Genomic DNA, 27861 nt, shown 5'->3' with positions numbered 1-27861 from the left:
ATCACCTGAGGTCAGGAGTTCGAGACCAACCTGGCCAACATGGTTGAACCCCGTCTCTGCTAAAAGCACAAAAATTATCCAGGCATGGTGGCACATGCCTATAATCAACCTGAGAGGCTGAAGCAGGAGAATCTCCTAAACCTGGGGGGTGGAGGTTGCGGTGCGCCAAGGTCTTGCCACTACATTCCGGCCTGGGCATCAGAGACTGTGTCTCAAAATATATAATAATAATAATTTGTGGTACAGACACATAATTCTATTCTACCATTTAAATCATATTGTAGATTTGAGCAACAAAATAAATAATGATAGTATTAGATCATAATTTACAGAATAAAATAAATACCCATGAGTCCATACTGCTATAAATAAACAATTGAATAAATAAATGGTGGAGAAGAGACAATCTTCTATCTTATAAAAGAATTCCAATCAGTAAACGTAGAATGAGTGACAGAAATAAAAAAATCATCATTAGGACACCACAGTAATAATTGTAGCAGGCAAGATCTAAGGATGAATGCTAAAATGATTGGGTGAAAGTTAAAGGAGAAATAAATTTGCATAATCCCAAAGAATCTCCCTGAGATATCTATTAATAACAAGAGGGAATAGTAACTTCACAGAGGAGAAAGTTGACAGACACCACCTTAACCAACTGATCAAAGTCAGTATCATGAAACTCCTGGCAATATGGGTTGAAGACAGGATACAACTTCTGTGGTATTCTTGTCAAAAATGCAAAATGTCATTCTAATCATGAAAAAAGATCAAACAAACTCACATTGAAGAGCTTCCTACAAAACAACTGACCAGTATTCTTCAAAAGTGTCAATGTGTCATAAAAGACAAAGGAAAGACTAAGGAACCATTGCATTTTGGAGGAAGCTAAGAAGACAAGACATCTCAATGCAATGTGAGATCCTGAAGTGGATCTTAGGACAGAAGAAGGACATTTGTGGAGAAAATTATAAAATAAAACATAGAAAGTGACATAAGGTCTGTACTTAGGTCACAGTTTTGTACCAATGTTCATTGCCTGGTTTTGATTATTGCACATGGCTAGGTAAAATGATAACATTAGGAGAAGCTGGGTGAAGAACATACCTGAACTGCTCTTGCAAGTTTTATTAAGTCTAAAATTATCTCAAAATAGTGTTTAAAATTTCATGTTACAGAAAATATGTATTTGTTTGGAGAAAATGGTTCTGATATAATTGAAGCAAATGAAGCAGTATATAATCCTGTTGGCCAGAAGGAACATTTCCAAAACACTGACAGATAGTAGGAATTACTGATAATTTTCTTTTCTTTTCTTTCTTCCTTCCTTTTTCTTTTTTTTTTTTTTTTGTAATGAGTTTTGCATTTTAGAATGAGTTTTTTTTTTTTAAATATTCAACCCAGCTTCAGAGTACTGTTTCCCCATCATCAATCCACCACTGTTTTCTAAAGAAAGTCATCTTGTAGATATGTATTGACATGTGACACTATTTGTTTAAATGCCTAAAACATAATTTCTTCAAGCCAGAGTGATCTTTAGTTCCACAATTCTCAAAAATAAGATTAATCCCGTTGAATTTTGCGATGTCAGCTCTTTACCAAACATTATCCTTCAAGGGCCAAATGTAAGCAACTTCTCTCCCAAATGTGTTGCTACTGCAGAATTTCGTAAATCCTTGATCACTCCACTTTCTTCTAAGCATTATTTTCAGTTCCTTTTTGAGACAGGGTCTCACTCTGTCACCCGGGCTGGAGTGCAGGGACACAATCATGGTTCACTGCAGCCTTGACCTCCCCAGCTCAAGGGATCCTCCTGCCTCAGCCTCTTGAGTAGCTGGGACTACAGGCACAGGCCACCACACCCAACTAATTATTTGTATTTTTCATAGAAACAGAGCTTTGCCATATTGCCCAGGATGGTCTCGAACTCCTGGGCTCAAGTGATCCGCCTGGTTCCGCCTCCCAAAGTGCTGGGATTGCAGGCATGAGCCACCTTGCCCAGCCAAAATATTTTCACCAACTGGTGATTCATGGTGCTGAAGGGATACAAGGTAGATCATGATACCCATGGAAAAGATTTCGGCCAAGGTTGGAGGTTTAATCAGGTCAAATGAGGGGAGATGAAGGAAAACACAATGCTGCCTGATCTATTCTTGAATGAGGAATTGAGGGAGCCAAGGAAGACAGCCATGCCTGGAGGATCCAGTAGTCACCAGCTGGCTTATGGAGGACACGAGAAGAGCCTATGGAACAGACTAACAGTGATTTTTATGGGGTGTTTTAATTGTATGGAACAGTAGCATAGAAGTATATACATTTAAACCATGCAGTGTTGCTCAAAATCTAGTGGAAAGTGTGTTATACGACATGCTGAACCTTCTACTTCATTCTAGTTTTCTGTATGAAGAAATACTGCCTAGTCCTCCACCACCACCCAAAAGTGCAAATTTCCTATAATGGATTCACTGTTATTCTCTGTACTACAAGTCAAATTTCTTCCTGTTTCTAGGTGATGTTTAGCTTACTCCCAGAAGGACTACACAACGTGACGAATACAATTGCAGTTCTTAAAATGTGTTTATTTAAGTATTGGTAATTGTTCCCATAAAATCATTCAAATTGATAGAACAAAGACATACATTGAGTATATCTATACATGAAAGGTTTAAATATATATTCATATTATGTTTGAGAAAGAGCAAGAGAATGAGAGACAAGATTGCACAAAATATCTTGGGAAAGGGACAAAGATAAAGTCAGAGGAGTCTTATCCCCAAATGATTAAGGTCCCCATATCACGGTAGATGATACCTTGTTTGTAAGATCTTATTCAGATGTCAGTTTTGTTTGTCAAAATAGCACGTCTATGCATAAAAGAAAAAAACAAAAATAAATTTGTAAAAACAGATTTCAGTTTTGATCTCTTGATCACAACCCTGTGCGTAAGCAGAGTAGGGGTTATTATTTTCCATTTAAAGATAAGCAAATAAAACACAGGGAGATGAAGTGAGTAGTCAGAGACTTTTCAGAGGGTGAAGGAAAAAGGACACTTTTGTGGCAGGGGTTGATACGCTCTTTTTAGAGAGAAATTTGCCGACACCTATCAAAACAGAGGCTAGAGAAATGGAGAGTGAGACAGAGAGAGAAAGAGAGAGAGAATATAGTCCTTGGATCCAGCCATTCAATCTTTCTATCACTGGGAAATTATTCTAGAGAAATTCTTATATATGCAAAAAAGTACATTTACAGGACAGTTTTTAATGGAGAAAAATTGGACACACCCTAAATGTACATCAATGGGGCATAGTTTTGTTCCTGTTGCCAATTGCTATATAAAAAACTAATCCAGGCCAGGCGTGGTGGCTCATGCCTGTAATCCCAGCACTTTGGGAGGCCGAGGCGGGCAGATCGCCTGAGGTCAGGAGTTCAAGACCAGCCTGGGCAACATAGTGAAACCCTGTCTCTACTAAAAACATAAAAATTAGCCAGGCATGGTGGCAGGCACCTGTAATCCCAGCTACTCAGGAGGCTGAGGCAGGAGAATCGCTTGAATCTAGGAGGCAGAGGTGGCAATGAGCCAAGATCACGCCATTGCATTCCAGCCTGGGCAACAAGGGCGAGACTTCGTCTCACACACACACACAAAAACTAATCCAAAAATTGTGTGCTTAACAATCACCATTTTATTATTATCTCACGATTTTGTGGGTCAGGAATTTCCAAAGGGCACATTAGGAAAGATCTGTCTCTGCTCACAATGTCTGGAGCCACAGCTGCAATGACTCACATGGCAACAGGCTGGACAGTTGAAAACTGACCATGGATCTCTACATCCTCACATAGGCTCACAGCCTCTGTGTCCACTGTCTCCAGCCAGTCTCTCAAGCATAAAGACATCAGGGCATTTCGACTTCTTTCAAACCTGGCTCAAGGTTTGAAGAGGCTGTTCCCCTAGTCTTTTTTTTTTTTTTTTTTTTGAGATGGAGTCTCGCTCTCTCCCCCTGGCTGGAGTGCAGTGGCACGATCTCGGCTCACTGCAAGCTCCGCCTCTCGGGTTCCTGCCATTCTCCTGCCTCAGCCTCCCAAGTAGCTGGGACTATAGGCGCCCGCCACCGCGCCTGGCTAATTTTTTGTATTTTTAGTAGAGGCGGGGTTTCACCTGGTCTCGATCTCCTGACCTTGTGATCCGCCCACCTCGGCCTCCCAAAGTGTTGGGATTACAGGCGTGAGCCACCGCGCCCGGCCCCCCTAGTCTTTTTTTGACCTTCATAGAAGGTCACTTGTGCTGACAGAGAGACAGAGAGAGAGAAAACACCATCACACCACCATGGACCGCCCAGATTCGAGAAGGGAAATTGACTCCACTTCTGAAGGAGAGCAGCTGCAAATAACTTGTAATATTTTTAATCTACCACAAACCTGATACTTTACAACCATTAAAAGGAAGTATTTTGTGGATTCTACTTCTATATAATCTGTGAATTACCTAAAGTCATGAGAAAATTTTCAAAAGTGATTAAAATGTTATTTTGGTATAGTGATGGTCTCCCAAGTATACACATATCCCAAAATTGATCAAATTGTACATTTTAAATATGTGTAGTATACACATGCACATGTAATGTACTTCAGTTATACCTTAACAGAACTGAAAGGGAGGGGAGAATTGAGTATATCTGTAAGTACCGACATGGAAGAAAGCTCACCATATATTATTGAATTTAGAAAGCAAGTTACATCAATTACAGTATGAATGTAATTTTGTTCCCAGAACCAAGCCAGGTTCGGCTGCGTTTTCTTGAGGCCCAATAATGAGAAGCGGATAGACTAGGAAATAAGAGAATTTATTGCTGTAACTGGATACAGGGAGAAGGTTGGAAATAATTCCACCAGACGAACTCAAAGTGTTACAATTTTCTTAGGGCTTATATAGGTTGGGATTATGTGCCTACATGCAATATAGCATTTGCCTAAGTCTACTGGTAACTAATTTTGTTTCAACTCAAGTCAGAGGCAAAAAATGCTTGCTAAGTCCGATTTAAAGGGCCCCAGTACCTTCAAGGCCTGTCTACTGTGGTACTGGACTGATTATTTCTATCTTATCTCCTTTACAGCTTGGTCCGAAGAGCTGCCTTAGACTCTCCGATGAATCTATTCAAACAGCTGCCTCTGTTACCTTGACTTGTCTCAGATTCCGCTGACCCGAGACAGGTCCTGGCACTAGGAATGTGAAACTGTCTCTATTATTTTGACTTGCTCCAGGTTAGGGAGAAGCCTATGCAAGGCTCCTACTGACCATATGTTTCATTTCTAGCTAGGATGTCTGGGCACTGGTTTCCCTAGGTTTAACTACTTGCTCAGTGTTGAGGCAGTGCTGTGGAATATCCCTCTGTAACTGGAGTGCTATGTAGACCTGTCTGTGTGATTGTCATGCACGCCTGTGTGATTGTCAGGGAGAATTGGCCTGCCACAATTCCATTTCTGGTTCAAAAACACAGACACACAGAGTAAAAAAGTCTGAAAAAACACGTAGCAGATTGTTATTTGTAGTTAACCTCTACGGGTTGGATTGGCAGAGCAGGTAGAAGACAGTAGGACAAGGTCTTCCTTATTTTAAAATTACTGAAAAAGGCTGGGCGCAGTGACTCATTCCTGTAATCCCGGCACTTTGGGAGGCCGAGGCAGGTGTATCACTTGAGGCCGAGAGTTCAAGACCAGTCTGGCCAATGTGGTGAAAACCCATCTCTACTAAAAATAGAAAAAAACTAGCCAGGCGTGGTGGCACACACCTCAAATCTCAGCTACTTGGAAGGCTGAGGCAAAAGAATTGCTTGAACTTGGGAGGCGGAGGTTGCAGTGAGCCACCTTGAAAGAGGGTTGTTTTTAAAAAATGAATATTGAACTGAAGATCAGAGTGAATTCTAGTTCTAGCTCTGCTGCAACTAGCTCTGATTATGTAAATTAATTTCCTATAAACATGTAGAAAATGTACATATTTATAGCAATACTTTATATCCTATTAACACCTATTCAAACCCACACATATAGTCCCCGTGCCCCGACTCTCCTTCCAGGCTGAGGTCTAGGGCAGATGGTCTACAGTCTGCTCTGGGCCAGTGGGCACAGGCAGTCACCGGCACAAGGGGAGCTTTCTTCTTCTCCATCCTTAAGCACATTAGACAAGGTGTGTTTCCACTCTGCTGGGGCCCCTCTTTATGGCACCTACCTTGTGTTCTAGAGGACTGTCTTAACACATAATGCTATAAAATGTTTGCAATTATTATTACCGGACTCATACCCCATACGGAATCATTGCCATAGGCCAGAGACACCCAGCTTATCTGAGTCAACACAAGTTATGGGGGCCTCTTCCTGCTCCTTCCTGGGGTCAAGGCAGGTGGAAACAGCTTTGTAGCAATTTCGACCGTTGCCTGGGTGAAGTCTGCAGGCTTTAGTCAGGCTTTATAGCACAAGCCAGTGCCTGGTTATGTTCCCAAACGAAGGCTCTGGTCTTTTAAGAACAGAATTTGAGGCCGGGAACAGTGGCTCACACCTGCAATCCCAGCACTTTGAGAGGCTGAAGCGGGTGGATCACCTGAGGTCGGGAGTTCGAGACCAGCCTGATCAACATGGAGAAATCCCGTCTCTACTAAAAATACAAAAAAATTAACTGGGCATGGACGTGCATGCCTGTAATCCTAGCTACTCAGGAGACTGAGGCAGGAGAATCACTTGAACCCAGGAGGCAGAGGTTGCGGTAAGCCGACATTGTGCCATTGCAATCCAGCTTGGGCAACAAGAGTAGAACTCTGTCTCAAAAAAAAAAAAAAAAAAAAAAAAAGAATAGAATTTGAAGTTGGAAGAGAATTTTAAAATTATATAGTCAAGCCCTTTCTGTCTACAGACGAGCAAACTACAACCTGCAGAGGTGAGATAAGCAGCCTAACGTCCTGCAATCAGGTGGTTGACATCAGAGTCACCACTAGAACTTAGATATCCTGACTGTGGCTGACACCTTTTATATACAACAGAGTTTCTCCAAGTTGACTGTTGTACAAAGCCCTTAAAAAATCTGCACATCCCCAGTGTTGATGTAAATAATTGTATTATATTGCTTAAGTATCAACAAAAATAAGACTTGACATAAGCTTTGGATGTTTATACCAAAATAGACTTGCAAGTTACATGCCAACAGAAATGTAACTAACATATAACAGTATATAACAAATAACATTCAAATTAACAACTCAAGTGAGATGTGGGATATTATTTTGCTGGAAAACGAAATTGCTTCTGGCAACACGAAGACAGTCCTGACTACTGCTATACAGTTGCTTGGGAGTTCACCATGCTTCTGTTATAGCAGCAGCATGATGTGTTCCCTGCCATTTGAACTACTGGGAAGACTTGACTCAGGGTAAATCCCTAATACCATTTTGCCTCTATCTGGCTTGTACATATCGTTGGCTTATTAAAACAACCCTGCTGTTTTTTAGTAGCTTAATTAAAAATACTCTATATGCACAAAGAAGGAAGGCAGAAGCTGAAATCATGTGGTAATCCTAAACTATAAAACTGTCATGTCGGTGATCCAGAATATGCATTAATACAGTTTTAAGAGTTGAAATAAGGCCGGCATGGTGGCTCACGCCTGTAATCCCAGCACTTTGGGAGGCCCAGGCAGGCAGATCACAGGGCCAGGAGATCGAGACCATCTTGGTTAACACAGTGAAGCCCCGTCTCTACTAAAAATAAAATTAGCCAGGCGTGGTGGCGGACGTCTGTAGTCCCAGCTACTCGGGAGGCTGAGGCAAGAGAATGGCATGAACCCGGGAGGCAGAGCTTGCAGTGAGCTGATTGTGCCACTGCACTCCAGCCTGGGCAACAGAGCGAGACTCTGTCTAAAAAAGAAGAGTTGAAATGAAAACAAGTATTTTAAAAATATAATCACAAGCTCAAGTTTGAGAAAGACTGCACCACATCCTACTGTCTACTGCCTAATAAAGACACAGACCATGGTTAAACTTTCCTATTACCTACTACAAGTGTCTGCAATTCCACATTTCTTTGCTTGCTAGGGTTTTTCACCCAGTAATATCTTAGAATAAGCCCCTGGAGATGGAAAAATGCCTAAGGGATAAGGGGCAGAAGTGCTCTAGATCGAGGAAAGGGAGAGATAGGGAAGGAGACGATGGTAAGGATCCAAAGACCTCCTTATAGTGGGTGCTTCATAGCCTCACCGTGGTCAGCCCTCCTCAATGACTCAAACCTGGACACTACAAAGGACCCCTGCTGATAACGTGGCATTGCAAGAATAGTTCATGTGATGGTTTCCAAAGCACCTCTCATCTGCTCCTCACTTTCACTCGGGTAGGTAGTTGGTGGATATTATTTTTTGCCCTATTTAATGAATGATAAAAACAAACTTCAGGGAAGTTTCTGCTCAGCATAACAGTTAGTAAAGGGCAGACCTGTCATTGGAACCAGGACACTGGGCAGGACCTTCTCTTTTTCGTCTACGCTAACACAAATGAAAGTGAGGGACACAAAGACGTACATTTGAATCCATTAGTACTTTTTTTGTCACAGGACATCTTAGCAAGCATGAGTTCCAAGGATGAGTATTACAGGCTCACAGAACTGCCTCCCAGCCTTCTATACTACTTCAAGGTTGTACTAGGGCCAAAACACTAAATCACGGCGTAAAAGAGGAGGAACGTTAGAACACACAGACTTCTCAGATCATTTTCCATTTTACTTCATTGCTTATAAAACAGCAAAGTTACAAAATGGAATAGTTCAAAAGAAATCATTCTTACGCACAGCTGCACATGTACAACTGCCTCGTGAATTTTCAGAGCGCGTTCATGTGGAATTGATGGCTTTCTTTATGTATACTCTTCAGCCTATTATCAGAAGAACCACTTCCCTTGTTATAGGTTTCTAGAGCTTCATCAAGGGTCTGAAGCTCTGTTTTCCTTTTCAAATTATTTCCTTTCTTACTCACTTTATCAATTTCTCATTCACACATCAGTGACTATATAAATCACTGTAAACTTTGACAATGTATTTAAATAGTAGCTAAGGCTTTATTTCATAATAACGGAAGAATTAGACAAATAGCACCCCAGCTTAGAATTCAGAATCAATATTTAGAATCAAGGCATGTTTTGAAGAAAGACATAATTACCTTCCAAGATTTCAACCTCAAAAAGTTATGAACTGCCTCTTTGCTAATAATAAAATTAAAACACATGCAATAAAGTCACGTATAAATGTTGGTAAAAACATTTTTGGAAATATCTATCAGTAGCCTTGAAATGCTCACTTTTTTTTACTTCCTTTTCCAGCACTTTTTCATAAATTGATAATCTCTTAAATTTTTCTAAAAAAGCTTTATCTACAAAGATGTTCACAGCAGGATATTAACAAACAATTAGAAACAATTTAAGTATAGAATTATGGTAAATTTACTTGATGGCTTATTAGACAGTCATTTTAATTACATTTAAATTTTACTTGTATTTTATTTTTTAAACGTTTTTATGAGTATGTGTTATTTATAATGATAAACATATATTATAATTATGCCTATATGTTTGTTATGTGTGTGCATGTGTGTGTATGTGCTTATTGTGCAGCATTAGAGATCTCATAACATTACAGATTACCCATTCATTCATTCGCTCATCCTCTTATTAAACATTTATTGTGTGTTGGGTTCTGTATTGGTCCATTTTCATACTACTGATAAAGACATACCTGAGAGCCAGGCACAGTGCTCATGCCTGTAATCCCAGCACTTTGGGAGGCCAAGGTGGGTGGATCATTTGAGGTCAGGAGTTCAAGACCAGTCTGACCAAGATGGTGAAACCCCATCTCCACTAAAAATGTAAAAATTAGCCAGGTGGTAGTGGCACACACCTGTAATCCCAGCTACTTGGGAGGCTGAGGCAAGAGAATCACTTGAGCCTGGGAGGCGGAGGTTGTGATGAGCCGAGATTGTGCCACTGCACTCCAGTCTGGGTGACAGAGTGAGACCCTGAATCAAAAAAAAAAAAAAAAAAAAAGACATACCCAAGACTGGGCAATTTACAAAAGAAAGAGGTTTATTAGACATATAGTTCCACATGACTGGGAAGGCCTCACAATCATGGCATAAGGAAAGGAGGAGCAAATCACGTCTTACATGGATGGCAGCAGGCAAAGAGAGAGCTTGTGCAGAGAAACTCCCATTTTTTAAAACCATCAAATCTCATGAGACCCGTTCACTATCACAAGAACAGCACCAGAAAGACCCACCCCCATGATTCAATTAGTCCCCACCAGTTTCCTCCATGACATGTGGGAATTGTGGAAGTTGCAATTCAAGATGAGATTTGGGTGGGGACACAGCCAAACCATATTACATTGTGTGCTGGTCTGAGTATTCAATACTAAATCAGAACATTTCCTGTATTCAGGGAGCTTACAGTCTGGTAAGGTAAACAGACAAACACTGGCAAGTGCAATACAATATAAAATGTGGTGTCTGTGAATAAGCATAAGGTGATATTACAGGAAGCAAGGAAGAAAAGCATCTAATCCATACTTGGACGATGAGGGTAGGTTTCCTGTTAAAGGTCTACCTTTAACAGTGCTTGGCATACAGTAGATGCTCAATAAATATATTTTGAATGAATTGGGATCTGAACAGCAATAAGACAGAGAAGGAGAAACTTTTTCAAGTGAGAGGGAACAGTATGTGCTAAGGCCTAGAAGCAAGACCATAGAACATCTGTGGGAAGTAAAAAAATTTGACAATATGATTAGAATTTGAAGTTGGAGGTAGAAAGATGACAAGAAATGATGTTAAAGAGGTGCATAGGGACAAGACTGTGAAAGCCTGGGTGCCATGATAAGGAGTTTGGCCTCTGTGCTGAGGAGATAGAGCAGTGAGGACATTGCCCATTGGCCGTATAGAAAAGTCCTGGATGGTGTGACATATGCATTGACTAGAAGCCAACCCAGAAGTGGGGACACAGAGTAGAGGCTGTTTCAGTCATCTGGGCCTGAATTAGGAGTGTTGGTGGACATGGAGAGAGGAGAGTGAATGGAAGAGATATCAAAAAGATAAAGTCCACTGGGATTGAGGTGTAATTGACTGGACATGAAGGAGTCAGGATGTCTGGTTTGGACACATGGTTGTGTCCTTCACTGAGAGGGGAGCATGGAAGAAGACGGCTTGGCAGAGGGTGACGAGTCCAGTGTTGGACACAAAGCATGCTGTGAGAATGTTTTCCACATACACAGAGCTCCCTGTCTATTCTAATGAGCCAGACTTGAGTATCCACCACCTAAACGGAGGATTGCCACAGTAGACCCAACAAACAACCATGTCACATGGACAGTTTTTGAGCTTTAAAAGCAGCCACTCAGTTGTAAAACAGGTATTGGGAAAATACACCTATTTTTGTCATACCTTAAGAAACTAGGTGTTTTAGAGAAGAGAGGGAGTCCACAGAAGGGAGCAGGATGGTGTCTTGCAGCAAGTGTTTTTGAGAAGGGGTTCTACAGTCTGGGTGGTGGGGATGAGGGTGGTTCACAAATGTTCTGAGAGCAGACAAAATATATCTCTTGCTTCCTAAGTATGGTGTTAGAGAATGAAAAAAGCCCAGAGTACTCCCAAGTCCTAGAGTAGCACATGAACAATGGAGTAGGAATGCATGAGAAATTCTGTAGGCAGCTTCACAAAGACCCTTCACACAGACTCAAGCATAGTGCAGGGAACGACACATGCTATTCTATCTCTAAGGGTGGGAGAAGAGACCTTGGAGCTACAGTTGGGCCTGGAGAAGCCTGGAGTCCAGTAATTTGGGGACCATTACAAATGGCTAGATATCCCTCAGTTCTCAGCTTTAATGTCTTTCTCAGGGGCATCTACTCTGCAGCCTGGCTGAGGTCCAGCCTCCCATCATATACTTCTGGGGCCCTGTACTCCCCCTTGTCAAAGGATAATTTTCAGAGCATGGCTCTCATATACATGTGAAATGAAGGACACCCTGCATGGTGGCACATGCCTGCAATCCCAGGTACTGGGGATGCTAAGGCAAGAGGATCACTTGATGCCAAGGAGTTCAAGACCAGCCTGGGCAACACAGCAAGACTCCATCACTAAAAAAAAAAGAAAGAAAGAAATCAAGAAGTAAATCAAACAGGGGAAGAAGACTATCAAAAATAGCCAGGCAGATTATAAAATAATCATATAAAACTATACAGTTGACCCTCAAACAACACATGTTTCAACTGTGCAGGTCCACTAATACATGGCTTCTTTTCAACCAGACACAAACTGAAAATACAGTATTCACGGGAGGCACAACCTGTGTATACTGAGGGCCAACTTTTGGTATATGCAATTTCCGCAGGGCTAACTGCAGGACTTGAATATGCATGGAGTTGACTATATGCAGGTGACCCTGGAACCAATCTCCTTGCATATACCAATGTATAATTGTAATGATAAATTTATAGTTTTTTTAAAAACTATATTTTTTAAACAATCCTTAAAACTGAAAAATATTATTGTCAGAATTAAAATAGGTAAATAGTTGAAGAGAGAATTACAGTAACTTGGAAAATAGATATAGAGACATTTCTCCAAATACAGCACGAGACAAGAAGATGGAAAACAGGAGGTTTAGGGACACAGAGGAAAGAACTAACAGATTGTATTTGGATAGGGTCCCATCAAGAAACAGAATTTATCTGAGATTGTTCAAATAAAGAGACTTTAGTAAAAGAAATAATTACAGAGGTGTGGGGATAGTTAAAGAGACCAATAATAGATGTTAAGGCACTATATTAGTCTGTTCTCACAATGCTATAAAGAACTACCTGACACTGGGTAATTTATAAAGAAAAGAGGTTTGATTGGCTCATAGTTCTGCAGGCTGTACAGGAAGCATGGCTGGAGAGGCCTCAGGAAACTTACAATCATGGTAGAAGGCGAAGGTGAAGCAAGCACATCTTCATATGGCCAGCAGGAGAGAGAGAGAGCAAAAAGGGAGTTGCTACACACTTTTAAATGAGATATCATGAGAACTCTGTCATGAAAGAGCAGTAGGGGGATGGTCTAAACCATTAGAAACTGCCCCCATGATCCAATCACCTCCCACCAGATCCCATCTCCAACATTGGAGGAATACAATTCAACATAATATTTGGGTGGGGACATGGAATCAAGCCATATCAGGCACCTAGAGACTTAGCAATAGTGGGAAACCATTACCACCTGTAGGGTTGAGAAGACAAGGTTAGAAAATAGTGACAGCAGAGCCCAGTGACAGTTGTAACTGTGGAGCTATCGCCAGGGACATGGCAGTGAAGCAGGGAGAGCATGAAAAAATACCATCTTCTCTCTCTGCCTCCAATTTCCTGCTAGTGTTTTTCATTGGTTAAATGCAACTGGAAGCCAGAAGGTAAGGGAATCTGAGTAATGCAGTCTCTGAGTCATGCAAGAAGCTGGCATCCAAAAACATAGAGCAGGGCACAGAAATCATAGATCTGAGGGCAAATGGAGATTAACTATCTTGTCCTTGATCATGGATTCAAGATTTCCAGTCCTGGAGGTATATACATACTGGCTGGAGTTCTAAACACTTGGAAGATTTTCTTTTCCAACTATTTTTCAGTGATACTCATGACTGGGGCTGTCACAGTGTGGCAATTCATTTCTATCTGGTGCCTATATATTGTTCAGAACCATCAATAAATGAGGCCTCAGTTTTTTCTTTCTCTGTCGACTGGCCATAGGGAAATGCCTACGATGCTACACGTGTGGTCTGAGGGAAAGGCAGCAGTAGATATCTCAGCCTCGACTCATGCCTTCAGGAACTGTTTGAATTTGACACTGTATATACCATACCACCTCCATTTGCTGACAGAGTGCTGTTGTGCACACCCAGCTCATGATGTGAGCCACCGCGCCCAGCCAATTTTTAAAAATTTTTTGAGGCCAGGAACAGCGGTTCCTGCCTGTAATCCCAGCATTTTGGGAAGCCGAAGCAGGAGGGCCTCTTGAACCTAGGAGGTCAAGACCTGCCTGGGCGATATAGGGAGACCCCATATCTACAAAAAATTTAAAAATTAGCAGGGTGTGGTGGTGTGCACCTGTAGTACCAGCTACTTGGAAGGCTGGGGTGGGAAGATTACCTGAACTGGGAGGTGAAGGTTTCAGTGAGCGGAGATCACACCACTGCACTCCAATCTAGGTGAGAGACCTTGCATCAAAAAAAAAACAAACTTGAACTCCTGGGCTCAAGCAATCTTCCTGTCTTGGCCTCCCAAAGCACTGGGACTTTTACAGGCACCACCAGTTACTACAGGACCCAAAAGCAGCTGTGCACTGGACCACTCTGCATTGTGTTCGGTAAGGCCGTGTCTGTGTATAGATACAATGATGAGGAACAGCACTGAAGAGTGACCTAAACAGCAATCACCAACTGCTGGTGTTTGGCTTTGTTCCTCATATGAAAGGATTCGAAGCCCAGGGAGGAGGCTGGTTGAATGAAAAATATTTGCTTGGCACGATAGTTGCTATTTCTAGATCAGTTCAGGGAACTATGGGAGCCTCTCACAAGTGTGAAAAATCCAAGCATTCAGATGGAAGTTGGGGCTCTTATCTTCCAGCTTGGGCTGTACCAGGGCTACAAGGACATACAATGCTAAATAAATTAAAAACCAAAATCTACTCAAAACCATTTATTTCAAAAAAGTTCTGGAGATGGATGGTGGTGACGGTTGCACAGCAATGTGAATGTGCTTAATGTCACTGAACTGGGCACTTAAAAATGGTTAGGATGGTCACGTTTTATGTTATATATATTTTACAAGTAAAAAATTTTTTCATCTCAGCCTGAACTGAACACTAGCTGACAGACGTTTTGATTCTTTGACCATCAAGGAATCTTGGCCAAGCGCGGTGGCTCACATCTCTAATCCCAACACTTTGGGAGGTCGAGGTGGGCAGATCGCTTGAATCCAGGTGTTTGAGATCAGCCTGGGCAACATGACGAAACCCTGTTTCTAGTAAAAATACAAAAATTAACCAGGCTCAAGCCACGATCATGCACCACTGCACTCCAGCCTAGGCGACAAAGCAAGACCCTGTCTCAAAAGAAAAAAAAAGAAAGAAATCTCAGCAGGCTGAGATGGAACTCATTCTTCTCAAGAAGAACATGGCAAGCCATTATACAGAGGGGCCATAGTCTGGAAAGCAGGGGATGCTTACAGACATATAAGTTGTTTCCAATGTTTTGCTCTTGGTACTCATGGTTCCACTATTTACATCAACCTTTTGAGAAACAGATCTATACACTGTCTTCTATTTCCCTCCTTTGCCACAGAATGAATCTACTTGTAATCTACCAAAAATTTATCCTGTCACATTTCCCCAGCTGCTGGTTTAAAAATAAATATCCTGGATTTAAAGCCAATTGTGTCTAGCAGGTGCCGCCATCCAAGTGAGGATTTCACTGTTCACAGGCATTTGAGACACACCAGCAGCTGGCGGTTCTCACTGCTCTTCATATGGAGGCAACCATATATGGATAAGTCATTCAGTCTCTTAGGTAGGAGAATTGAGGCCAATCTCCCCACTTTTAGGACTGTGAAACTGTTCTGTATGATACAATAATGGTGGATATGCATCACTATACAGTCATCCAAATCCACAGAATGTACAACACCAAGAGTGAACTCTACTGTAAACTATGGACTCTGAGTGACAATGATGCATCAAATAGGTTCATCAGTTGTAATAAATGCACTGCTCTGGTGCAGAATGTTGATCATGGAGGAGACAGGGGTACATGGGAATCTCTGTACCTTCCATTCAATTTTGCTAAAACCACCCTAAAAAATAAAATTAAAGAAAAAAAAATAGCTCCCCTCTTTCCCCCATTTTACCATTTATTTATGCTTTGTGAAATGGAGTCTCACTCTTGTCTCCCAGGCTGGAGTGCAGTGATCTCAGCTCAATGTAACCTCCACCTCCCGGGTTCAAGAGCTTCTCCTGCTTCAGCCTCCTGAGAAGGTGGGATTACAGGTGCATGACACCATGCCCGGCTAATTTTTGTATTTTTAGTAGAGATGGGGTTTCACCATCTTGGCTAGGCTGGTCTCGAACTCCTGAACTCAAGTGATCTAATGTACCTGGCTCCCAATGTTCGTTTTTAAATAAACAACTATGTTTAATTCACATGCTAAAACAGGCACCTAGAGAATAGTTTCAGCTAAAAAGATTAATGAACCCACTTCGCATTGAGTTAGCTGGTTGTTTTCTGCCACCCAGGTGTCCCTGCCTGGTCCACAGTTGACCAAGGATCCCTCCATCTGCCTCTAGCAACACCCAACACTGTATGAAGGGCTGAGGGGATCGGACAGTTCACGTCACTGACGTCCTCCCACTGGTATTTTCGAATGCGAAGCCAGTCCTCAAATCAAGTTCACTGGCTTGGACTGAGCTGCCAGGTATTTCATACATGGGAAGGGGGGATAGCGGGGGAGGAGAACCACACAGGTGCCAGGCAATGAGTAAGATTATCCCAGCAACTTCTCCATGCAGAGAGAAATGTCTGCAGCTGCAACAGTATTTCTACTCCAGCCTTCTAGACTCCACGTAGTTTGCCTTTGTTTGAATGTTTCCATTTATCTGAAATAACCAGAAATCATTTTTATTATTATATATTACTCCAGTTTATTAAATAAATGAAACAAGGCTTATGTCACATATTCCAACAATGTTTAAATAAAGAGCTTGAAATATAAAAGCTTATGAAAACTTCATACTCTATATAATGTGTACTATTTCTAGCACATGAATAAATATAAAGGACAGGAGCCACTTTTTATATTACGAATCCACAACATTAAGTATCAATGATTACACAAATCCATAAGCACACAAACAAAAAAAACCCATTGGTTATAAAAACTAGAATTCCTTTTGGCATATTTAAGAATACCCAAAGGTGGGGAGGGACTTACAGCCAGACCCCTGAAAACAAGGGGACCAAGTCTCCCGATTCCTTAAATTGTTTCTTGGTTAGAAGCTTCAACAATTGCATTAACTCTTCCAAAAAAACAGAAAAAGTAGGTTAAGATCCTGTTCAATAAGGCACTTAACAAATCTACACTGAAGAAATACTATGCTTTTATCTTAAATCATGCTTAGTTTCACCATGAGGTTTGAATTTCTTTCCACCTTGGTAGGAACATGTACGTAATCTGAATAAACTGGTAATAATGAATACTGTCTGACATTCACTCTTTACATGGTCTGCAGAATGAATTTGCTTCTACTGTTTTAAAAATCGTATGCACATTTGAAAAAATAAAATTTTTCTACATTAAAAAAAGAGTGGTTCAAGAAAAGCAATCTTTAAACTCAGAGATCTCAACAGTGAAAGCCTCACTATAGAAAGTCTTTATAAAATCAATGGAATGTTTTGGAAAGAAGAAAAAGTCCTAAGGTGTAGTTTAGAACCAGGAGCAAGGCCTGAATGAGCTCTGGGGTCCTCTGCTGCCCTCTAGGATTGCCCAGGGAGAGGTGGACTTTCATCTGAGTCTAAGCAATTAACAGGTCACCCTACCCAAACCCTCCCATCTTTTATCCTCTCTTTTTGATGACTTTGTCTTAGCTCTCACTTTTGGAAATAATATTCAAAGGGACCATTCATTCATAAGGAAAGCAAGGGAAAAATGCCTGGGAGGAAAAATTATCTGATCCCCCACAAAACCCTGCATTCCTTCTATTCTGTCTCAATGAAGAGACTGGCCAAACTGGGAATTTGGCCGCACTACTGTGGAAGGAGAATGCCCTGGAGCCCCAGCTAGCATGTATTTAATGTTGTTCTCAAAGGGGGAACCGAAGGGACCCAAATAAATATGTTCCCTGTCCTGTGGCTGCCTTCTGGAAGTGGAGGTTCTTGGGGTTCTCACAGTCATCTTTTGTTTTGAAAAGAGTAAGATGAAGACAAGAAGGAAGAGGGCTCTTTCTCTGAAGCAGGTTAAAGAATAAGAAAATAGAAAAAGAAAAAAAGAAGAGGGAGAATGATTTATTGTGTCTATAGAAGGAAAGAAAAAGGGAAAATATTACATGTCACCTATCAGAAACTAGCTAAATAGATGCACTAAAGAAATCATTGTTAAAATTTCAAGCAGGTATTTTCCATCCAAACTAAACAGGAAGTCCAAGGCAGGCACAGCACAAACTAAAGTAAAAAGTGGAAAGCTGGAGAAATCAACTCTTTGATTCACTACCAACATTTTGCTAAGGAAAATGTACTAAAGCCTGAACTTATACAGTGTTCTTTCTTTAATAAGACCTTAACAAAGGGCTTCATTCACAATTACCATGAGAAGCCCAGGATAACACGCTCCTCTTCTACATAGACTGTTTAGAGCTATTCCACAGCATGATGTAAACATACTTACATTTCAAGTCAAGTAGCAGCAGCTACTTTTTGTTCTTCATTTGACCCTCTACATCAATAGATGTTATTATCCCCATTTTACACATTGGGAAATACATTTTTTTTTTTTTTTGCTAAAAATCATAAAGCTAATTACTAACATTACCTAAGACAGAACCTAAGCTGCTTGAAAACACCTCCCACCAATAGGGACCTTGCAACCTTCAAAGCCAACGCATAACACCACCACGAATTTAGAGATTATTACTTTGTAACAATGTCTCACAAATGTCAAGTCTTCAAAAGCTTAAAATCACTTATTATAAGTGGAAGATCCTGCCAAAATAGGAAATTATAAAGCAGTGCGATATTCCTAGGATCCATTTCCTGCACCGTTTATACCTGGGGTTGAACAGTCCAGGTCTCCATACATGAAATTTCTTCAGCTGACAAGGAGCAAAAGTTCCCAGAAATTCAGAAGCCACAATATCTTCTCGGAGGCTCCACTCCATGGTTCCGATGAGCTTTTCTAGAGCAGTCTGATGTTCTCAGTCATGAGCTGAGATGCATCAGGAGCTACTCTCCCTGAATAAAACAATCCAGCGCTCCTGATTTTCTTGCAAGTTTTCTTTAGCAAGAAACATGCATTTCATATATTATCTTTGATGTTGAAGGGTGCTCCAACGGTAAAGACTAGTGTTTGGATGTTAGTTTATGCCATTAAACGTTTGATGAAGAGCATCCAATGCCAACACACAGCAATCTGAACTAACCCAATCTTCATCTGTTGCTCACATCCCAGAATCTGTGATGAGCCAAGCAGTGAGAAGCAGAGTGAAACACAGGAAGCTTTGCTGTTTCAGAAGTTACCATTTTCAGAAAGATGTCTCATGCAGCCTTGACTTGTCACAAATCCAATTTCTTCAACTGCTCGTATGTCACAAAGAACTGTGGTTATGGGTTAAGGATGACACAGAAAATGCCATCTTCACAACTCCAGTGCATAACAACAGACTTACAAATGACACACTTAATAACAAATAGGTACAGGCAGACCCACGCTATGGACACGATTAAATAAAAGGGGTTCCATCCTTAACTACATCAAACTATCTGCCCATAAGCCTTCCAAGGTCAGCTTGGAACAGAAAGATCACAGCTGAGATATGTAAATCCCGTGGCATCATCCTCTTCTGAGATGGCATCTACGCTGATTAGCTTTTGTGGCTTTGCTGTGGTGGAAAAACTTTCCAGCACGGTAAGCTTTTGAGAGAGAGAGAAAGACAGTTAGCAAGTCCTGGGAAGCTCTCCTCAAAGGCTTCCACTACGCAGCCTTCCTCGGGAGGCGGGAGCTGATAAAGAGCAACAAGAGGACGGCGAAAGCCAGCATTCCTGCTTCACCATTCTGCCCTTCCGTGTCTAATTAACTGCCTCACGGGCGCGGTGGCTCATGCCTGTAATCCCAGCACTTTGGGAGGCCAAGGGGCGGGTCACTTGAGGTCAGGAGTTTGAGACCAGCCTGGCCAACATGGTGAAACCCCATCTCTACTAAAAATACCAAAATTAGCCAGGCATGGTCGTATGTGCCTGTAATCCCAGCTACTCAGGAGGCTGAGGCAGGAGAATTGCTAGAACCCAGGAGGCAGAGATGGCAGTGACCCGAGATTATGCCACTGCACTCCAGTCTGCGTGACAGAGTAAAGACTCAGTCTCAAAAACAAAAAAAAAGTTACCTGCCTTTCCTTTCCTGCCTCCCACTGTGGCACACAGGAAGCGCGCCGGCCTGCCAAACAATTCCGGAGCTCATTCCTGTTTATCTTCAGGCGCGCTCTAAGATAGGCATTCTAAGACATCGTTGCCAACCACATCCTTCCCAAGGTGGCTAGGGCTATAAAGCCAATCCTTCTCTCTCTCTCTCTGAAATCATAAATATCCTCAGCTTCTAGAACAGAGTCTAACTAAACATTTTTAGTAGTATCATTACTTTTGAATAATATCACCGTCAAAGCAAGATTCAGTGTCTAGCACAGAGACTTTACACTTCCTAAAAAAGAAACTAGTGACTTCCTAGCATCAGAGGAACTCAAAAGAATCAGAACCTACTTCTAAATTGTAATTAATAACATGAGAGTTTATACAAATGGTATTCTTTAGCTATATCATTTTCTAGACCTATTGCAACAGAAAAGGATACAATGATATTCCAAGGACCAAGTCTCAACCAATTTGGCCAAAAGCCTTTATAGAGAGCAAAAAACCCTTCATTCTTCCATGTCTGTTAAAAGAAAAAAAAAAAGTTAACTTCCAACTTTCTAATTATGCCAAATGCATTACTAATTAGTGGCCAGGCCGGGCACAGTGGCTTTCGCCTGTAATCCCAGCACTTTGGGAGGCCGAGGCAGGCGGATCACGAGGTCAGGAGATCGAGACCATCCTGGTTAACACAGTGAAACCCTGTCTCTACTAAAAATACAAAAACAAATTAGCTGGGCATAGTGTCGGGCACCCGTAGTCCCAGTTACTTGGGAGGCTGAGGCAGGAGAATGGCGTGAACCTGGGAGGTAGAGCTTGCAGTGAGCCAAGATCACGCCACTGCACTCCAGCCTGGGTGAAAAAGCAAGACTCTGTCTCAAAAAAAAAGAAAAAAAAAAAATAAATAAATAATAATAATAATAATTAGTGGCCAGACTGATTTGTTTTTCTTAAAAATAAAATCCTGTTTGGAAGGACTGCCTATGAAATCTTTGCTCTTTAGAGGCTTCTGTGTGGGTGAAAGACTAAGGCTCCACGCCCAACAACCCCAAAGAGGACTGAATGAACTCCACACAAAACAGATAAACAGTGTTGAATGAGTAACAAATGAGATTTAATTCCAATTAGGGTCTTTTGCTTCCGTGTCATGTGGGCTCCTGAACAGGTCAGAAATGAAGCAATAGTGGTAGAGATATCATTCAGAGTACCACTATTTCCCAAGTTGTTGGGTGGATGAATATGGTAAGTGTCTTTGCTTTATTAAGGCAACACCTGAAGGGTAAAATGTGCTGGTGTCATGTCGGAAAACAGGAACCACAAAAGCGGCCCCTGTAGCCATAAAAAAGAAATCACCTTCCTTGCAGCAACATGGATGGAGCTGCAGGCCATTATCCTGAGCAAACCAACGCAGAAAAAGAAAATCAAAAACCACATGTTCTCACTTTTAAGTGGGAGCTAAACAATGGGTATATACGGACATAAAGATAGAAATAACAGACACTGGGGACTCCTAAAGGGGAGACGCTAGAGTTGAAAAATTATCTATCTGGTGTAATGTTCACTATTTGGGTAATGGGTACATTAGAAGCCCAATCTCCACCACTACGCACGTGCCCATGTAACAAACATGGACATGTATCCCCTGAATCTAAAATACATTGAAACTTGAAAATAAATAAATAAATAACACCTAAAAAAAAAAAAAAAGTGGCTCCTAATCTGACCACTGGCAATCTAGTGAGGGAGCAGTTGAAAACTTTCACCCACTCATAAAACAGTAGGCCCAATTATTTAAACTGAGAATTAAAGTAAGATTGATGTGTTCCTTTACGAAGAGATGTCTGAATGAGGGATATTCATACTAGTTTGACCCAAAAGGAAGAAAGTATATTTTGGAAGGAGACCCAGTTCTTCTATAATCACAGGAAATATTATTATTTTCTCACCTTTCACAGGAGAATGGAGGTATAAAGAAAACAACATTGTATTTATAAACGTTAAGCACACTATGGCAAAAATGGTCTCCTATATGTACATCTCAGGGCTTTAAAGCATCATTCATCTTAGTTTTAGTAGCTCTCATAATTCAGTTACTTCTTAGATCAAAAAATATATATAATTCACAATCCTGCAGAGACAGACATTTGCTCTTACCTGTAACAAGCAATCCAGGGTTCCTGTGTAGCCAGAGTATCTGCCATCTTGAAGGACTCTCTGATTCATCATACGTGTCCTCACAACATCAACAGGGTTTGAGGCCAAGGCCCCTGCCAGACCACAGGTGAAGCTTGAGCTATAAAGACACCATTGGAAAAAAAAAAAGTTAACCACCACTGAGCTACAACCACCATCGAAGGCAGAAAACAGCTTCTGACCAAACTATGGGGTTTTCTTGTTTGTGGTTTTTGTGTTTTGTTTGTTTTTGAGACAAAGTCATGCTCTGTTGCCCAGGCTGGAGTTCAATGGTGTGACCTTGGCTCACTGCAACCTCTGCCTCCCAAGTTCAGGCGATTCTCCTGCCTCAGCCTCCCAAGTAGCTGGATTTCAGGCACACTCTACCACACCCAGCTAATTTTTTTCATATTTTTAGTAGAGATGGGGTTTTGCCATGTTGGCCAGGCTGATCTCGGACTCCTGATCTCAAGTGATCTGCCCACCTTAGTCTCCCAAAGTGCTCAGATTACAGGCATGAGCCACCATGCCCAGCCCCCAAACTATGTTAAACTAACATATATCAACATGAAACATATCAAGAAGGGCCGTATCTAGAGAGCTTGATAAACTGCTTAAATATTAGGACCGATTATACTAGCTGATAAATCCCAGCCACAGCTAAGAATACTTGACATTCTAGAATGTCAAAGGATCATAAAACATAAAGGAAATCCTCCAAGGATGATCTTTCCCATCTATTTACCTGTAAGTGGACATCAGAGTAATTCTAGCCATATCATAATTAAATCATTTCCTAGACATCAAAGAAAAAGATCTCCCTACTATAATGCCCCTCAAAGGTCTTAGGTTCTGCTATATTTTCAGTCCCACAAGACTACCACGGACCATACTTTGTATCAATTAATTCAGAGCAAGGTTTCTCAGCCTCAGCACTAGCTATATCCCTGCCTCTCCCACTAGATGTCAGTAGTATTCCCCTTGGTTGTGACAATCAGAACAGTCTCCACACATTGCCCACCAATGGATTATATATGATTTTATATATATATATATATGTATGTATGATAATATATATGTATGATATATCCATACAATGTGATAATCTGCAGCTATTAAAAATAAACGAAGACCAGGCCTGCAATGGCTGACACCTGTAATCTCAGCACTTTGGGAGGCTGAGGTGGGTGGGTCACTTAAGTCTAGGAGTTTGAGACCAGCCTGGGTGACATGGCAAAACCAGAGCTCTACAAAAAAATACAAAAATTAGCCAGGTGTGGTGGCTTGCGCCTGCAGTCCCAGCTACTTGAAAGGCTGAGGCAGGAGGATCACTTGAGCCCAGGAGGTAGAGGCTGCAGTAAGCCGAGATCGCACCACTGTACTCCAGCCCGGGTAACACAGTGATACCCTGTCTCAAATAAATAAATAAAGTCTGTAAGTACTGACATGAAGTCTGTAAGCACTCAAAGATATTTGGAATATGTTGTCAAATCATATTTTATTTTAGAGACAGGGTCTTTCTCTGTTGCCCAGGCTAGAGCTCAGTGGCCCAATCAAAGCTCACTGCAGCCTCAACTTCCTGAGCTCAAGCAATCCTCCTGCCTCAGTCTCCCATGTTGCTGGGACCATAGCCATGCACCACCATGCCCAGCTAAGTTTTTAATTTTTTGTAGAAATAGGGCCTCATTTTGTCGCCCAAGCTGGTCTTGAATTCCTAGGCTCAACTGATACTCCTGCCTCGGCCTCCCAAAGTCCTGGGATTACAGGCGTGAACTACTGTGCCCAACCTGTTGTTAAATTTTGAAAAGCAAATAAAAGAATGTAAAACATGATCTTATCTGTGTAATAAAGTTCATATAATACACTTTTGTAGACAATGTTTGCATACACATAGAAAACGCCTGGAAGATACTTATCAAACTGTTAACAATAGCTGCCTACGTACAGGAATAAGGACTTTTACTTGGTCCTGCCTCACTTCTGCACTGCAACTTTTCAAATATGAGAATATAATACTTTTATAATAAACTTGCTTTAGAATTTCTATAAATTTGTGCCAAATTTCCACCCTAAACTCATGCATACCTAAAAGATTAATTTTTTAAAAATCCATACACATACAGGAAGTGGGTGTACACAGTGTCTCCCATCAGGCCCGAGAGAATAAGATGCTTCTTGGTGATGTCATAGACCGGCAGCTCCACACCAACAACAATAGCAGCCCTCTGCGCAGTAAGGGACACACCCTGGGTAAAAACATTAACAATAAAAATGATTCTGATTTGCCTCTGTAGAACGAGTCTTGCAAATGTGCAAAGGTTCTAATCCATAAACTATGATCAATTTTTATCTTTTCCTCTGGGGAGGCAGAAATGTAGAGTGACAGAGTGGAAAAGATCACAGGGCAAGAACTCAAAAACTCTGAAGTCTAATTCTGATGCTGGCATTAACTATATGACCTTGGGCCAGACTTTGGCCAGGACAAGTCACCTCTCAGAGCCTCCGGTTTCCTTGTATGAACAGAGAGATCGCACTGGATGATCTTTAGGGGCTATTCTATGAACTGACAAGTCATTAGAATACTAGGAAATAACACTGTACACCGCATGCATGCCTAATAACAGACTTCAGTTACAAGCCATGAAATCGTATGGATCAAAACACCCAATGGAACTGTAACCTACTTCTCCATAAGAATTAAAAAAAAAAAAAAAAAAAGAGCAAACGACCAAACAACAATAAAAAAAGTGCTTATCCTTCACACAACATCTTATTCATAAATTAGTCAAAGGGAACTTTAAAAATCCTGACATAGGCCAGGTGCAGTGGCTCACAACTGTAATCCCAGCACTTTGGGAGGCCAAGGCAGGCGGATCACCTGAGGTCAGGAGTTTGAGAACAGCCTGACCAACATGGGGAAACCCTGTCTCTACTAAAAATACAAAAATTAGCCGGGTGTGGTGGCGCATGCCTGTAATCCCAGTCATTCAGGAGGCTGAGGCAGGAGAATTGCTTGAACCCAGGAGGTGGAGGTTGCAATGAGCCAAGATTGAGCCACTGCACTCCAGTCTGGGCAACAGGGTGAGACTCCGTCTCCAAAAAAAAAAAATGACATATTCCTTATATGCCCATTTTATAGATAGGAAAATAAAGAAAGATATTTGCATGGGCAGAAGATGCCACTCTTCTTCCCTTACTCCATTACGACACTTGGATTAAAATTAAGTGATAGAAATAGAACAAATAAATTCAAAAAAGGAAGAAAGAACTAAATAAATCAGTTGGATCCATCCTTCCGGCTTACCTTCCACAGCCCTCTTGTCCCCTCTTGCTGGTAAATGTTCATGAAGTTGCCTATCATCCCTCCTTGAATGGTGCTGCTTTGCGCTTGCATCCGAATCTAGAGATTATTTTAAAGACCAACATCAGAAAGAAACTACCACAATCCCAGCCCCAACCAATGGATACCTCTGACAGTCAGTCACTCAGTCAGTCAGTCAGTTGCTAAATAACCATTAGCAGAGAAAAAACTGTCATATAAATACTGCTATGATGCTACCTTAAAATGACTAAAAATTTTTTCTTAGGAACTCTGAGATCCCCAAAAAGCATCTAGGAGAGTCCAGAGTCCTACGCACAGCAGTTCATTAAGTGTCAAAAAAGAAATTGATTTTGTGAAAAACGTCTTTCTAGAAGGATAGAAAACAGCACACTTCCCTACTACTATATAGGTGAGAGAAAAGTTAATTACAAAGGTTTAATAAAATTAATGAGTTATCCAGCGTACTTGGCAGCATTAAGCATAGACAAGCATAGTTCTTAAATTAGCTGCTCCAAGCCACTACAGTCTCCAACCAGCTGAACCGAAGGTATGCAGGCGAGCTGGCCAAGCGAGAGCCACATGATACCTGTCACACTCTGTTACACTTTAATTAGTGGAATCCACATGACCAAGATTCCAACATAAACATAATGTTTGATGTAGCTCTTTGCATTTTTAAGAATGAAAACAGATTTTTTACTAAAAAATGTGTACCTTATTTTTGTTTACAGAGCAAATACATTACCACTAACTTCTAAAGGAACTGTTCTTGCCACACTAACATGGGAAAATAAACCAAGATACAGGAACTACCTTCCCAGAAGGCCTAAGATATAATTAAGAAATTAATAAGAGGGTGAATATTTTTCTCTAGCTCTCTTACCCCACTACTGGTAAACTTATGGCAAAGGTACCTTGCATTTCTTCCTTACCCACGTGGTCCCTTTGCTACAATGCATGTATAACTGTAGTGTACCCAGAACACTGCAGATGGCTGTAATGCTTGTCAGAATTCCCTATTAGATTGAAGGCTCTCTGAGGGCAGGGTCCTTGTCTTACTCATTTTTGGATTCTAACCATGGCATATACCAACTGGTACAAGGTAGAAGCATAGAATACTAGTTAAATAGTGGGGCAGAAAAAGAAAAGAGGGGAGATAGGAAAGGAATACTCAGTAGGAGTTCAAAAATAAGTCATACTGAATTTTTATTTTATTTAATTAGTTACTTCCTTGCTTTATTCCAAAAAGGAATTAAGAAGTTATAATATCCCTAGTATTTTCAATAAGGTCACCTAATGTGTTATGTAATCTAATTGTAGTAATTAAATTTTTTCATCTGTATTTCCTGAATTAAATTTAACAAAGAAGATGCAGGCGGGGCATGGTGGCTCACGCCTGTAATCCCAGCACTTTGGGAGGCAAAGGCGGGTGGATCACGAGGTCAGGAGATCAAGATCAGCCTGGCCAAGACAGTGAAACCCCATCTCTACTAAAAATACAAAAATTAGCTGGGCACGGTGGCAGGCGCCTGTAATGCCAGCTACTCAGGAGGCTGAGGCAGGAGAATCGTTTGAACCCAGGGGGGCGGAGGTTGCAGTGAGCTGACATCGTGCCACTGCACTCCAGCCTGGGTGACAGAGTGAGACTCCATCTTAAAAAAAAAAGAAAAAGAAAAAAAAAAAGATGGATTCAAAAATAATCATTAATGAGCAGCCTAGATTTGTGCAAAACTTGCAGTCCATCTATATTTAATGAACCAATAAAACAAAGAAGATTTTCCATGAAAAACGAAAATCAAATGCAGGCCAAGCCTAAATTTTTTTTTCTCCTCAATCACCAAAACCTGTCTTCAAAATGAGCTCTACTTTTGAGTTCATCTGTATCAGTGGGAAACCCACCTTGTGGACATTGAAAAGTTAGAGTCTTCATGGCACTTAAATTATAAACAGATTCACATATACACAGATGCTACATTCACAGATTCCATTACCTGAATGTTGTTCTCAATAAGAAAATGTGGAATGTGCCTATAAGATATAGATAGCACAGCTTACTTTCAAAACATCAGTTGGATTAGCAATGGTTGAAGATATGACTCCAGAGAGAATTCCACATATCACATTTATCAGTAGAGTTTCATCTGTAAACAATGACACGTT

General features: G+C 41.1%; 1 protein-coding gene across 27 annotated transcripts in view; it reads right to left on the bottom strand.

The window, feature by feature from the left end:
* Positions 1–16712: 16712 nt before the first annotated feature.
* The window catches only part of SLC25A30 (solute carrier family 25 member 30), a 78316-nt gene continuing 67167 nt past the window's right edge, over positions 16713–27861 (bottom strand). For 11 of the 27 annotated variants that reach the window (XM_074021944.1, XM_074021947.1, XM_074021954.1 and 8 more), the window contains 6 exons: positions 27757–27842; positions 25684–25779; positions 24501–24625; positions 22362–22500; positions 20650–20730; positions 16713–19403 (listed from right to left, as the gene is read on the bottom strand). In XM_074021944.1, coding sequence (XP_073878045.1) covers positions 19362–19403; positions 20650–20730; positions 22362–22500; positions 24501–24625; positions 25684–25779; positions 27757–27842 — 569 coding nt within the window. In that variant the 3' untranslated portion in view covers positions 16713–19361. Of the gene's footprint in view, positions 19719–20649; positions 20731–22361; positions 22501–24464; positions 24626–25683; positions 25780–27692; positions 27843–27861 lie in introns of all 27 variants that reach the window. The other 16 variants (XM_065533208.2, XM_074021946.1, XM_065533209.2 and 13 more) reach the window with 4 other exon arrangements.

This window comes from Macaca fascicularis, chromosome 17, assembly GCF_037993035.2.
Source record: "Macaca fascicularis isolate 582-1 chromosome 17, T2T-MFA8v1.1".
Taxonomy (NCBI): domain Eukaryota; kingdom Metazoa; phylum Chordata; class Mammalia; order Primates; family Cercopithecidae; genus Macaca; species Macaca fascicularis.
The sequence above is the reverse complement of the archived record's forward strand: the minus strand, read 5'-3'. Positions and strand labels throughout refer to the sequence as shown.